The sequence below is a fragment of the Lepidochelys kempii genome, chromosome 2 (assembly GCF_965140265.1).
Source record: "Lepidochelys kempii isolate rLepKem1 chromosome 2, rLepKem1.hap2, whole genome shotgun sequence".
Lineage (NCBI taxonomy): Eukaryota > Metazoa > Chordata > Testudines > Cheloniidae > Lepidochelys > Lepidochelys kempii.
Window position 1 is genome coordinate 184349131 of NC_133257.1, and position 15349 is coordinate 184364479.

At 44.4% G+C, this 15349-nt stretch overlaps 1 protein-coding gene across 7 annotated transcripts in view; it reads left to right on the forward strand.

The window, feature by feature from the left end:
- The window catches only part of LRRFIP2 (LRR binding FLII interacting protein 2), a 138089-nt gene that overhangs the window by 78570 nt on the left and 44170 nt on the right, over window positions 1-15349 (forward strand). For 4 of the 7 annotated variants that reach the window (XM_073333003.1, XM_073333002.1, XM_073333004.1 and 1 more), the window contains exons 4-5: window positions 14085-14129; window positions 14973-15086. In XM_073333003.1, coding sequence (XP_073189104.1) covers window positions 14085-14129; window positions 14973-15086 — 159 coding nt within the window. Of the gene's footprint in view, window positions 1-7138; window positions 7208-11512; window positions 11627-14084; window positions 14130-14972; window positions 15087-15349 lie in introns of all 7 variants that reach the window. The other 3 variants (XM_073333006.1, XM_073333000.1, XM_073333001.1) reach the window with 1 other exon arrangement.

The following is a 15349-nucleotide window of genomic DNA, read 5'->3' on the forward strand; positions in this document are numbered from 1 at the left end:
CTCTCCTCTAAGTGCTTCAGAATTGATTCCTCGAGGACCTGCTCCATGATTTTTCCAGGGACTGAGGTGAGGCTGACTGGCCTGTAGTTCCCCAAATCTTCCTTCTCCTTTTTAAAAAAAATCCCCTTTTTTTAAAGATGGGCACTAAATTAGCCTTTTTCCAGTCATTTGGGACCTCCCCCGATCACCATGAGTTTTCAAAGATAATGGCCAATGGCTCTGCAATCGCATCCGCCAACTTCTTTAGCACTCTTGGATGCAGCGCATCCGGCCCCATGGACTTGTGCTCATCCAGCTTTTCTAAATAGTCTCAAACCACTTCTTTCTCCACAGAGGGCTGGTCACCTCCTCCCCATGCTGTGCTGCCTAATGCAGTAGTCTGGGAGCTGACCTTGTTCGTGAAGACAGAGGCAAAAAAAGCATTGAGTACATTAGCTTTTTCCACATCCTCTGTCACTAGGTTGCCTCCCTCATTCAGTTAGGGGCCCACACTTTCCTTGCCTTTCTTCTTGTTGCTAACGTACCTGAAGAAACCCTTCTTGTTACTCTTAACATCTCTTGGTAGCTGCAACTCCAGGTGTGATTTGGCCTTCCTGATTTCACTCCTGCATGCCTGAGCAATATTTTTATACTCATCCCTGGTCATTTATCCAATCTTCCACTTGTAAGCTTCTTTTTTGTGTGTAAAATCAGCAAAGATTTCACTGTTAAGGATTTCGCCTGCCATATTTACTATTCTTTCTACATATCGGGATGGTTTGTCTCTGTAACCTCAATAAGGATTCTTTAAAATACAGCCAGCTCTCCTGGACTCCTTTCCCCCTCATGTTATTCTCCCAGGGTCCTTCATCAGTTCCCTGAGGGAGTCAAAGTCTGTTTTTCTGAAGTCCAGGGTCCGTATTCTGCTGCTCTCCTTTCTTCCTTTTGTCAGGTTCTTGAATGTGACCATTTCATGGTCACTGCCTCCCGGGTTCCCATCCACTTTTGCTTCCCCTACTAATTCTTCCCAGTTTGTGATCAGCAGGTCAAGAAGAGCTCTGTCCCTAGTTGGTTCCTCCAGCATTTGCACCAAGAAATTTTCCCCTACAGTTTCCAAAAACTTCCTGGATTGTCTGTGCACCGCTGTATTGCTCTCCCAGCAGATATCAGGGTGATTGAAGTCTCCCATGAGAACCAGGGCCTGCAATCTCGTAACTTCGGTTAGTTGCCGGAAGAAAGCCTCGTCCACCTCATCCCCCTGGTTCGGTGGTCTATCGCAGACTCCCACCATGAGATCACCCTTGTTGCTCAAACTTCTAAACTTAATCTGGAGACTCTCTGGTTTTTCTACAGTTTCATATTGGAGCTCTGAGCAGTCATACTGCTGTCTAACATACAATGCAACTCCCCAACCTTTTGTGTCCTGCCTGTCCTTCCTGAACAGTTTATATCCATCTATGACAGTACTCCAGTCATGTGACTTATCCCACCAAGTCTCTTTTATTCCAATCACATCATAATCCTTGACTGTGCCAGGACTTCCAGTTCTCCCTGCTTGTTTCCCAGGCTTTTTGCATTTGTGTATAGGCACTTGAGATAACTCGCTGATCGTCCCTCTTTCTATGTATGAGGCAGGAGCCCTCCCCTCTCGCACTCTCCTGCTCGTGCTTCCTCCCAGTATCCCACTTACCTGCTTACCTCAGGGCTTTGGTCTCCTTCCCCCGGTGAACCTAGTTTAAAGCCCTCCTCACTAGGTTAGCCAGCCTGCTTGTGAGGATGCTCTTCCCTCTCTTCGTTAGGTGGAGCCCTTCTTGCTTGCCAAGGCTGAGCTGACAATGACATCTCCCGTTGACCCTGGAGGTGTTTGAGGCAGCCTGGGACCTGCTCCAGCTCATGGCACCATTCTTCCCGCCGAGACGAGATAGGTCACCAGCACCGGTTGCTCCCCTGGCACTGCCAAGGGGAAAACCTGCAATGATGTCCCGGTGGTCTCCAGTCCTGGTGCACCGCTCCCCGGCGCCAGAACAGGGTTAGCAGCCTTGCTGGTCCCGAGCCCTTGGTGTGGACCCTCTGTGCCTCAAAATACCACTCCTCCATGGTCCTCCTTTTCAGAGACCTCGGAGTCAGAGTTGGACTCCTATCGATCTCACAGGAGCAGAAGTAGATGGTCCAGGTCATCACGAGACCGGCACCCTTACCCAGCATCATGGCCCGTGCAGTGGCAGCCCTTGGCACAGTGGCCCTTTTGGCGTCCCTGTGCCTTTCACCAAGGCCAAGGGTCACATTCCAGGGCATGGCAGTGCCTCGGCCACTTTCGTACTCCCTCCGGCACAGTCAGCATCGATAGGGTCGGGGGTAGTTCCGTCGCTCCTTGATGCCACCATCCCAACCTCTTCAGCAGCCCCACTGGTATCAGCGCTGACGACCTCGGCACCGACAGCCCCGACACCATCGGTTCTGGCTTTGACAACTTCGGCACCGACAGCCTCAGCACTGACGTATACAGCTCCAGCACTGAGGGGCTCTGTACAGTATGTTTTTGCTCCAGTCCAGGATCCCCAAGTGCCATGGGACCCCTTGGGTGCAGAGGGAAGAGAGCAGCCACTCCTTGTGGGGGTCTCTTCCTTTCCCTCTTCAGATGAAGCGCTGGCAGGCACTTCGGGAGCCCCAGTCCTGCAGGACAACAGGGTCCTACAGCAATTGCTGAAGAGGGATACCCAGAGCCTGGGCATTCAGGCAGAGGAGGTAGTGAAGGACGCAGATCCAATGGTGGATATCCTCACCTCCTCCAGACCGACACGTATTGCCCTATCCTTCATAAAGACGATTGTTGACACCATAAAAACCTTGTGGCAGACCCCAGCTTCATTGCCCCCTATGGCTAAGCGCAATGAAAGACACTATTTTGTGCCATCCAGGGGCTACGAGCACTTGTATACCCATCCTTCACCAGATTCCCTGGTCATGGACGCTGCTAACCAACGTGAACGCCAGGGCTACCAAGTTCCCTCCCCAAAGAATTGGGAGGTGAAACGACTCAGCTGTTTTGGGAGAAAAGTCTACTCCACTGGTGGCTTGCAGCTCCGCATTTCTAATCAGCAGGCCATTGTCAGTAGCTACTGCTACAATACATGCGGGGCAATGGCAAAGTTCGTAGAGCTGCTGCCGCAGGACTCCCATGCCGAATTCTTGGCCCTGGTTGAGGAGGACAAGCTCATTTCTCGAGTTTCACTCTAGGCCACTCTGTATGGGGCTGATGCAGTCACTTGGGTGATGGCTACCAGGGTTGCCATGAGAAGGGGCTCCTGTCTCCAGGTCTCAGGTCTGCCATACGAGGTCCAGAAGGTGAGCAACAAACACTACCGGTTCAGTCCTCCCTTTTGGCCTATCAGCAGTGCCTCGTGTGTTTACCAAGTGTATGGCAGTCGTGGCTACATTCCTATGTAGGCGCCAGGTACAAGTGTTTTGTTACCTTGACAACTGGCTGATCAAGGGCTGGTCCAGGGCTCAAGTAGAGGCACAAGTCAACTTCATAAGAACGACGTTCAACTAACTGGGCCTTCTCCTGAACATGGGGAAATCGACTCTGTCTCCTGTATAGCGGATAGAGTTCATAGGGGAGGTACTAGACTCTACACAGGCCAGGGCACATCTCCCAGAAGCGAGGTTTCTGGCCCTGGGTGACATCATTCAAAGTCTCAGGCAGTTTCTTACCATCACAGCAAGGAATTGCCTGAAACTTCTAGGACAGGATGGCCTCTTGTACTTATGTGATGCAGCACACCACGCTCAGACTCCGTCCTCTCCAATCGTGGCGAGCCTCAGTTTATTTGCCGACTCGGGACAGTTTGGACAGGGTCGTGACTCTGCCTCACCCAGTCCTCGACTCCCTCCAGTGGTAGCTGGACCAGCAGGTAGTGTGTACAGGGGTCCCCTTCACCGGTCCTCAGACATCCCACTTGCTAGTGATGGACGCATCAGCCTTGGGCTGGGGAGCACATCTGGGAGACCTCAGGACATAAGGCCTCTGGTTTTAGGTGGAACTCGCTCTCCACATCAATGTCAGAGAGCTGAGAGCGGTGCGCCTGGCATGCCAGACTTTCCGAGACCACGTGACAGGGAGATGTGTATCAGTTATGCCAGACAACACCACGGCGATGTTCTATATCAACAAACAGGAGGGTGTATGCTCTTCTCCACTGTGCCAGGAAGCCCTCATGCTGTGGGACTTCTGTGTAGCTCATTTGATACACCTGAAAGCATCATACCTCCTGAGAGTACAGAACAAGTTGGCAGACGGTCTCAGCAGGTTATTTCATGGCCACAAGTGGTCCCTATGCCTGGATGTCGCCAACTCCATCTTTCAACGGTGGGGTTTTCCCTAGATGTATCTGTTCGCCACACGATGTAACAGGAAGTTCCAGCGGTTTTGCTCCTTCCTGAATCACAGCCCAGCCTCTATCGTTGATGCGTTCATCCTCCTATGGAGAGGCCATCTCCTCTACGCGTTCTCACCCATTCCTCTCATTCACAAGGTGCTTCTCAAGATACGAAGGGAAGAGGCTTCAGTATATTGACAGCTCCAGCCTGGCCCCACCAACAATGGTACACATCTCTTGTGGAAATGTCTGTGGAAGCCCCAGTCACCTTGCCACTCCTCCCAGACTTAATATCTCGGGATCACTGCTGTCTCCAGCACCCGAACCTCGAGTCGTTACACCTCATGGCATGGAAGCTCCATGGCTGAACCCCCTGGAGCTCTTCTGTTTGGACCTCGTTAGACAAGTCCTCCATGGCAGTAGGAAACCCTCCATCAGGGCTACCTACTTTGCCAAGTGGAAGAGATTCTCAATCTGGTCGGCACAGCATCATTTATCCCCGACGCTCACCTTTATATCACTCATACTGGACTACCTTCTCCATCTCAAGCAGCAGGAACTGTCCATGTCATCAATAAGGGTTCACTTGGCGGCCATCTCTGCCTTCCATCCAGGCGCAGAGGGCCGGTCAGTCTTTGCCAGCCCTATGGTCAGCCATTTTCTGAAAGGTCTCAGCAGGTTATATCCACGTGTTCGATATATCTGGCCCCAACCTGAGACCTCACTCTAGTCCTTTGGTTCGAAGGACAGACCCATCAATTTGGACTGGCAACTTGTTCTCTGCTCTATCTGTCATACATGGTAGTGTTTCTGGTAGTGATAACCTCAGCCAGGAGGGTGTCTGAGCTCAACACCCTAATATCAGAGCCCCCTTACACCGAGTTCTATAAGGACAAGCTCAGGCCACATTCAGCTTTCCTCCTGAAGGTTGTCTCCCAATTTCATATCATGCAGGACATCTTTCTCCCAGTGTTCTATTGTGACAGATTTCTGTTACCAATCTGCCTGAGGCGTCAGGTGATCAGGCTGAGGCCACAGGATCATTTGGGCGTGAGATGACGAAACACACCAAGTATCTAAGTTTTAAAGCTTTATTGATAAAATAATGAAATAACAGCAGAGAGTGCTGGGGTGGGAGGGGTTCCCCACGTCACTCAGAGGAAGGAAGAAAGCGTTAGTGTCCCAAGCCCTAACCCACTTTCATATTCACATCTGCACTACCCGAGGCTGGCCAAGCCTGGGTGTAACGTAAGAAGAAGAGGGGGTGTGGGGTGGATGGGAGTTCTTGTCCCGTGCTCGGGTTGTCAGGGTCCGCTGTGATCTCTGAATTACTCCAGCTCTCAGGAGGGTTTTAAGCTTTGGGTTCCTTTTGGGAGTGTTCCATTCTGTGACCTCTGTTCCTGGTGCTCTTTGTGCCAGTCCTAACCGGCTTTCTGTGGTCATCTTTGCTTTCCCAAAACACAGCGGCTCCAGGGACATGAAGCTCTGCCCCCTCCCCCCCGCCCCCGTCGTCATCTCGTCTGTGTTTTGCATCTCTGCAGTCCTGGTTTTCTCATGGCTGGCTGTGGCTGGGTGAGAGACAAACTTCTCGTCTATGTCAAACTTCCAGTCCATGACCTTGGACTGGAGCCAGCGTCTTATTGTCGGACTGAGCTTGCTAGCTGCATTGTTGAGTTAATCCTTTCTCAGCTCTTTCTCCTTCCCCCTTTGGCCTCTTGCAGCCTGCAAAAGAATCTCCCACACTCCACTCATGCCTTTGACCCTCCCCAAAATGCCTTGCGATGCTTGCAACAGCATTAGCAACCTGCAGTGCTGATCTGCCTTCCCCCGGGGAACCCCTGAGGTTATGACACTATCCTCAGCTGCACTTAAGCAGCAGGGAGCAGAGGCTTCACTCATTGAATGTCCACAGAGCACTAGCCTTTTACATTGAAAGAAAGAAGCTGTTTAGGAAGTCCATTCAACTGTTTGTGGCCGTGGCAGACAGGACGAAGGGTCTTCCAGTCTCCTCCCAACGAGCTTCCTTGTGGATCATGTCCTACATCCGTGAATGGTATAACCTGGCAGAGGTGCCTGCCCCTCTGCTCACAATGCACTCCACTAAGGTGTAGGCTTCTTCAGCAGTGTTCCTGGCGCAAGTTCCGACTCACGGAATATGCAGTGTGATGACGTAGTCCTCCATACATATTTCACTGCGCATTATGCAATTTACCCAATTGGCCAGAGATGATGCGGCCTTTGCTAGAGTTGTGCTCCAGTCAGCGGACAACACCGACCCCGCCTCCTGAACTTAGCCTTGGGAGTCACCTGATTGGAATTGTCATGAACAAGTGCCTGAAGAAGAAAAAATGGTTACTCACCTTCTCATAACTGTTCTTCGAGATGTGTTGTTCATGTCCATTCCCATACCCTCCCTCCTACCTCTCTGTCGACATACCCAGCAAGAAGGAACTGAGGGGTGGCGTGTCAGTAGGGTCCTATGTTGAGTGCCATGATGGCACCACTCCAGGGGGCGCCTGGACCAACCCAATGGATACTGCTAGGGGAAAAAAATGTTTCGGCTGCTTTGCACACGCACACACCTGATTAGAATGGACATGAACAACACATCTTGAAGAACAACAGTTACGAGAATGTGAGTAACTGTTTTTTCTTTAAATGTGTGTTTTTATGTAGAGTGTGCCTCATTCACTAACATTCTATGAATTACTTATTTCAAGATGGAAATTGTTTGGACTGCAGTCAATCAGCTGTAAATACATGCATTTTAATCTTTGTAGTTTACAGACAATGAAACAGGGAGTACCACATCCTCTAATCGTGCCATCCGAGGGCGGAGTGATAGCATGGTGAGCCGGGTTGCATGCAATTGTCTGATGCTATTGGTGGTATCTTAACTTTTTTTAAGATCCCTAATTGCTTTATTTACTATTAGCACATACTGTTCCACAGATATGAAGGGCTGCTTGTGAGAGAGGGAAAGTAGACACCCCTATTCACTTACAACTTGTGTGCACCCATTGGCCTGAGTTGCGTTTTCTTGAAATCCATTATATTACTTAGGCAGAGTTGTATGATATCTCTATATATGTCTTATAATGCAGCTCAGATAAGACAGTTGACCTTATTTGTACTGGGTGAATGTTTTTTTGAATTACTTTTTGAGCTAATTCAATTTTTAAGGAAATACAGTTATAGGCAGAACTGGTAGAGCCACTTATACTTGAGGTTGCCAAACATTACTTCCCATTATAAGACCCTGTTTTCAGTTGCTTATAACTTTGCCAAATTTTAACTTTTCTGGCTGAAATTTTCCATGCCAGATATCTGCATCTGGCTGAATATTTTTTTGAAAATTTCAGCAAAACTGGCTCAGTTGTTTCAGAGAATGATTAAGGAAAAACGCATGGTTTTACCAGATTTAAAAAAAAAAACAAAAAACATTTTCTTGAGAAGCTCTAGAACAGGGGCTGGCAAAATACGGTCTGTGGGCCGGATCCGGCCCATCTAACATTTCTGTCCGGCCCACCATAACTAACATTTCTGTCTGGTCTCCTCTGCTGTCTCACAAGCTCTGAGTCCAGGCCACTAAAAGTCCTGCAGCGCAGCAGGGCACTCAGGAAGGCTGCCTGCCTGTTGTGACCCTACACTGCTCCTGGAGGCGACTGGTTGTTGCTGGCACACCTCTGCGTGCTGCCCCCACCCCCTAGCATTTCCTCCTCATAGGCAGGAAACTGACCAATGGGAGCTACGGGAGTGGTGCTTGTGGGCACAGGCAGCGCACAGAGACCCGCTGCTCCCCTCCCCTCAAGGGGCATGCAGAGACGTGCCAACAGCAGCCACTTCCGGGAGTGGCGTCGGGCCACAGCATGCAAGCAGCTTGCCTGAACCCTGCTGCGCCACCAGACAGGAGCCACCTGTGGTAAGCGCCTCCCTGCCAGAGCCTGCATCTCGCACCTCCTCCCACACCCCAATCCCCTGCCCCAGGTTAGAACCTCCTGCTGCACCCAGACTTCCTCCCAGACCCTGCACCCTAACACTGCACCAGCCCAGAGCCCCCTCCTGCACCAAACTCCTGCCCAGAGTCCACACCCCCTCCATTAATATAGTAGAAATATGCGGCTTGTGACGACTTACCAAAATTCGTGGAGTGGCCCCCCTGCAAAAATTATTGCCCACCCCTGCTCTAGAACCTCCATGGTTTGGAGTAGGGATTTGAAATTTGGCAGGGGATGGCTTTTGTAACAGAAAAGTGTCTTTCTGTTCCTATGAATAGCCACCAAAATTTGGCCAAGTTACAATCCTTTGGAAAAAATCTCAGTTCACACGTGCTCAGTAGAGACTTGTTACAATGAGGCAGCTAAATTCTCAGAAGAGTCCATCTGTACTGAGCATGCTACAGCACAGGGCTGCAGGGAATGAGCAGGACTTTCAGTGCCACTGTTGCTCTCGCTGTTTTGGTGTGATGCTGGACACAGGAAGAGAAAGCAGGGAGACTGTCTCTCCTGTACTCTCAATGCTCATGCTGCTAAACCCGGGCAGCATGAAGGAAGAAGTGAGCCAACTTGAATATGGCGAAGGGACATGAATGAGAGCCACACCAGAGGAGATAAAGTAGATTGTGGTAATGAGCCTCAGAGTGGGACAAGACAGAGCTGGGTGCTGTGGAGACAGATTGGGCAAGGAGCTGAGATATGGGGAAGACTGGGACTTTTGGATGAGCCCCAATGGGGAGACTGGGACTGGCTGGAAAAGGAGATTGGGAATCTGAGGGTGAGACTGAGATTGGATAAGGAGCCCAAGGTTGAGAGACTGAGACTGGATGGGTGAAGGTATTGGATGGTCTTTGAAACTCACTGGTAAAGTGTGTTCTTCATCCCCCTCTAGTGCTGGTCCACCTAGAGGATAACAACTTATTAGTACTATCACTTACTCTGTTAGTTGAATTATCAGAGGTCTGTGCGGTTTATCTAAATGTTCCAACCCTGCTGATGACCAATGTGGGTGTCAGTATGATGTCATAGTTTGTTTTTTCAAGGTTTGCTTTTTTAAAAACCTAGGAAATTACATGCCATTTGTCTATTCTTGTGATATTTAGATTGCTAACTTTTTGGAGCCAGTGCATGGTCTTCCACTGTGTGTGTGCAGTCAGGCATTGATTTGGACCATCAATTAGCACCACATTTAATCATCATTAAATTTTTCACAGAAAGTTAACTTATCTGGTCCTTCTGATCATATTAATGCTGAGCTCCTATTTTCTCAAGCTCTTGTACAGTCCAGATTTCAACTTTACAGATTTCAGTGAAATTAGTTCACTGTTATATCATCTACCCACTTACTCACAAATTGAATTCCAACAGTTTAAGTCATGGATATGAAGCCATGGATTCTAAAAGTAACTTTAAAAGTAACATGGATTTTTAAAATCCATGAAAATCAAGGCCTCCATGTAGCAATGACTAAAATGCAGCTTCTGATATCCAAAGCACAAATAACTGACTACATAGGGGTTCAGACAGAAATATTTTATGTGAAGGGCCATAAACATAAAATGAGAAAAGCAAATGAGACAGACTACAAAGGAAGTCAGATTATATCGGTCACTTGTTTATTAAGGGTTATTTTTAAAAATTGTGAAAATAGGATGAAGACAAACCAAGAGAGAACAAGCGTGTTGGATCAAATAGTATTTTATACCTCTTTTTTAATTTAGATACCTTCGGTCATATCAGCACTTTTTATACACGTGTAACATTCATAGCTCTAATCACATCTGCAGCTCTGAGACGAAACATCAGAGAACGCTTGATAAAGGGTCCGGTGGCCAGATGTCCCGATTTTATATGGACAGTCCTGATATTTGGGGATCTTATATAGGTGCCTATTTACCCCCCAGACTGTCACGATTTTTCATACTTGCTATCTAGTCACCCTAATAAAGGGATACTTTCCATTGAGCATACTACATTTAATATGAATACTATCAGTTTAAAGGAATATTTCAGTTGGGTTAGGACAGTATCCACCAGTAGAGCCCTGAGCAGATATAAATCGGTATCTGTGGAGCTGCAGGGCTCTACCGGGAACCACAGCAGCAAAAGCAGCAGCACGTTGGGCCGCCACTACCTGGAGCCAGCGCCCCGTTCCGGTAGCACTCCTGCATGGCTGTACTGCCAGGGACAGCTGCTGGTGAGCCTGGTGCCCTCCAGTGGGTGGGGCTGGGGGTGGTATAGCCATGCTGAAGCAGCTACTGGCACAAGGCGCTGGCTTTTGGGTGTGGTGGCCCAACATGCTGCTGCTTTTTCCACTGCAGTTCCTGGTAGAGCCCTGCAGCTTTGCAGATACGGATTTATATCCACAGATATCTTCATCTGCGGATATAGATTTTGTATCCGTGCAGGGCTCTGTCCACCAGATTATGTGGATAATTATAACTTGTTCTAATACACAGATTGTTCTGTTACCAGGCTCTGTTTGTGTTATTTTTGCAGATACTTTGGTGTGAATTTTGTACTTAATGATCAGTTTTCTGAGCTGTTCTTGTGATGAGAGAGCTTACTTTTTACTGTTATAAAGCTCTTTTTTTATTGTGATTGGGAAAAGGATCTCAAATAGTGTTAAACTGCAATTGTCATTGTTTATCCATTGTATCTGCACACTGTTGGTGCCAAAACCCATTTTAAATTAATTGGAACGGGAAGGTAAAATTCATAAACGTTAATTGTTTCAGTGGAAGTCATCAGTAGCCTTAGAAATGCTGTAAATCATAATTTAAGAATACAATCAAACTGTTGAATAGTCGCAGGGAAACAAGTAGTAGATATGAGACTCATTCTTTCTTGACAAAAACAAATATATTGGTATTGTGCACTTAAAACTAATATACATGTGTAAATCTTTAAATAGGAACATTTAAATTACCAAAAACAGTAAGAAGAGGAATTCAGTCATTGTTGTATCATTATTAAACTTTAGAAATGCCAAGAGTAAATTGCAGTAGTTGATATTTTTAATTTGATTTATATTGAAATATAATTGTGCCTTATAGTGGAAAGGACTTTTGTTATCTTCATTCAGTGAAAATGTCTTCCATTCTACCCTTTATTCATCTTTTTTTCTTTTTCTTTTTCTTTTCTAATTTGGCTTTGAAGTCAACTGATTTTTCTGATCAAAGTGAAACTGCAGCTGATTATTTTAGTCGTTCCAATCGCAGGGGGAGCATTGTTTCTGATGTGGACGATGTCAATATCCCAGATTTAAATAGTGTGAGTGTAATGCATATTATGATATTGTAATGAATACAATGGGCTACTAATTATGAGTTTTCTTTCTTTACTGAAAAAAAGAATAACTGCCTGAAAAAGTAAAAACAAAAAAAAACAAAAAAAACCCTCAGAACAGTAGAATTTACTCAGTAGTGAATGAGTTTTATACTTGTTTTTTAAACTAACTGCCAGTTTTCTTATTAGAAAATAACAGAATGCGCACTGAATAAAAACCAAATCTTTTATGTCTTGGAATGCTATTTTTTTTAACATGGTTCAGAGAATTATTTTGCCCTTTGCCTGAGATATACGTGAATTTATAACAATCTAATTGTATTGTGTATAATGTATAATCATGTACTGGAATCATTACCACTTTATGCATCCATTTGTATGAGTGCTATGCATACATGAAAAAGAGCTTTGTGTAAGCTTGAAAACTCCTCTCTCACCAATAGAAGTTGGTCCAGTAAAAGACATCTCATCCATCTTGTGTCACTAATATCCTGGGACCAACATGGCTACAGCAACACTGCATGCAATAAAATACGTAAGGAATGTACAATGTCTGAGTGTCCTTTATATAATAAGCCTAAACACCTTTGAGAGCAAGCTGTGGTTTTAGTCTGAAATAACAGGTTACTATGCAAAACTGGCACCCTCTTGTTCCACAGATCTTATTTGCTGAGTGTTTTCAAAGAGTATCTGCTTGCTTTAGTGACCCCAAAAAAGAAACAAAAAAGTTTGAGGTGCTGGTAGCCATCCCATGGACACACAGTTATGGGAGTGTAAACTGGAATCTATTCCTTTTCATGTATTGACAGTATTATCTTAATTCCAGTTGCAGGGCCACATTCTACCATCAGTTACTCCTATTTAACTGAACGAAGAATTTGGTTCCAAAAATTCCTCCTTTTTCTAGTAGACTGTCCCAATCATTCAGACACAATAAACATCTAGTCCCCCCAATACTAATTTTACAATAACTTGTAAGAGTAAAACCACACTTCAAGCTAGCAAAATATTTTTTTCTGTTCAGATGAAAAACAGTAGTGCAGTATTACTATTGTCACCACCATGTATGTTATTTACCATCACTGTATGCAGCTGTATGTTCAGAGCATGGATAGATGTCAGTTGCAGTGTGCGTTCTGTTTCAAATTAAAATTTAAGCTAGTAATTTTTCTAATAAAGTTACTTTTACTGATACTAGCATTCTCTGGTACAAGGATGTGACAGTGTGTTGAGAGTGGTTAATAGCATTATTTTTTCGTTTTCTAGAATTGCTGTTGTGTGAATGGATTCTTAATTCTTGTTTTTATGGTCGCAATAAAAATTACACAATTAAAATTTTCTAATTGATACTCTGTAGGGAAGATTGGGTTCAAACAATGTAGTGCAGGTCCACAGTTGATCTTGGTAAAAGGAAGTTGTAAGTTACAACTCTTTGAGACAGTCCTTGTCAGATATTTGATAAGTAGACTGTCTTAATCATAGCTATCTGCTTCAGGTAGTAACATATGCTGCAGTGGCAGCTCTAAAGATGAAACCAGGAAAGAACGTGGGACATTGAGAACTGATGTCTTCAAAATTGTATGAACTTTGCTTGTGAGGTGATGCCAAATCCTCTTAACTGCTTCTCCATTAGTTTAGGGCAAAAAGAATTACATATTTGTGTTGAAGACCATTATTGGATAAGTTACTCTGGAGAAGCTACTTATACTTATTAAAAATGTATGGATTTGTAATGTTTTAGGCTTACATTTCATTTGGATTTTTGACTGAAGAAAATGTTGAAATAAGTCTCTGAGTAATAAAATTAACAGGTTCACACACAAGTTTAGTACATCTAGACTTTCTATAGCAGATGTGTGTGTTTCTGGTCAAGCTCGATTAATTAAAATATTGTCTGAAATAAATACTAAGCTATTGGAAATAGTTATCCCTCTTCAATCATGCCTTCTTCAACCTAAGTTATTTTGTCTTGATGTGACTGCCAGTTCTACCAAATAGTGTGGTGTATTGTGACATGAACATGTGTTTTCTAGTGACTAGATTAAGACACGCAAACTGATTTCACTTGTGATCTAAACCAGATTTCCAAAAAGGTTAGTGTGTGCTATTCTGCTTACCATCGCAGCAGTCACTGCTGTGCTGAGATTTATAATACTGAAAATAATTTCTGTTCTCAGTTCTCTAATATTAACAAAGGCTTTTACCTGAAAGGTTATCTAAAATGTCTGAAGTTTTATTTTTAATTATAAGCATGAATTTATTTGTAAGTGCTACCGTTAAAATAACTTTTATTTTAGGCCAAACACTTAAATTTTGGAGGGTTGTTAACCATTCTTTGTAATCCTGTGGATTACATACATCTCATTATGCTTGGTGAACACAAAGGTGTTACAGCTGTTCAGTCACAAAATGAATAATTATAATCACTTTTTTCTCTCTCCAGCTGGAAGAGAAGTGTGACAAACCGTATCCTGAAATTTACACAAGGGTATGTTTGTTTATTAAAAGATTGAAAGTCAATTTTCTTGCTTTAATTATAGTCAATTTTTGAAATATCTCTAAAGTGTATATGCCATATGTTTTAGTAGTGTTTGTATCCTAATACTTTGACAGTGTTAATTGCAAAATGACACTTGTAAGGCTCTGTGTAAAGCCTAGATAACATTCCTGTTCCTGTCCCTTTATTTCCTATAGGAAGGGAATGTTTCCTAAAGGAGGTATTTTTTTTTATACAGTTCACCCCCACATGTCAGGAAATGTTGAGCAGAGAGATTGAATTTGAAGAGGACAGGACTGGAAAAACTCAGATTTTTTTAACTGCTGTTGCAGACATTGCTCCAAGTCCTTGTGTGAGAGGAATTAAAATGACTACAAAAGTGTGGAAACTTTGACATGGTTCCAGATGTACTTAAGTATAGAACTTCAAATTTCTGTAGGATATAAGTAAAAATATGATGATTGATAAGCTACTTATTCTAGTTTTTTTCTTCACTGTCGCATCACCTCAACCAAAGTGTTTTGTAAACATCTCATCAACAAGACAGATCGTATATCATAGCAAGCATATGGAGCCAGCAGACCAAGATATAAACTAGATTCTGGAAATTAACCTTGGTCAAAAGTATGATATTATAGAACCCGAATTTTAAGTCAGGTATAAAACAGGATTTTTAAAATGTATGTTTTCAGTGTTGTTTTAATTGTCAGGTAATTTATTATGAGAAATGTGAGATATATCACAGAGTTGCAGGCTTTTGTGGACAAAGTGGATATATCACCTCAGAAGATATCACAGTATGAATCCTGATACAGTTTATTCTTTTTTTTTAAGCCGGCATCTCGCAATTCAGCAAGTACAACTCCTCTGAGTGGGAATTCATCCAGAAGAGGAAGTGGGGATACAAGCAGTTGGGTGGATCCTGATGTTTCATTAAGTGAATTACGGGTAAACTCTGTTACTGATTTGAAAAAGCAGGAGGATTTATATTTAATATGATGGGGCGGTAGAGAGGGAGATGGGATTTCTGCTTATTTGACATAGAAAAATAAAATGTGACGTATTTTAATGATGGTGAGGGAAAATAGGTGCATATTATAGCAATGTTACTACTTACATATGTAAATGTTTGTGGCACTGAAAGCTGAGTACTGAAACAAATTTTATTTTAAAAACATTAGAAATCATTAGATTTAAGAAATGGGACTGAG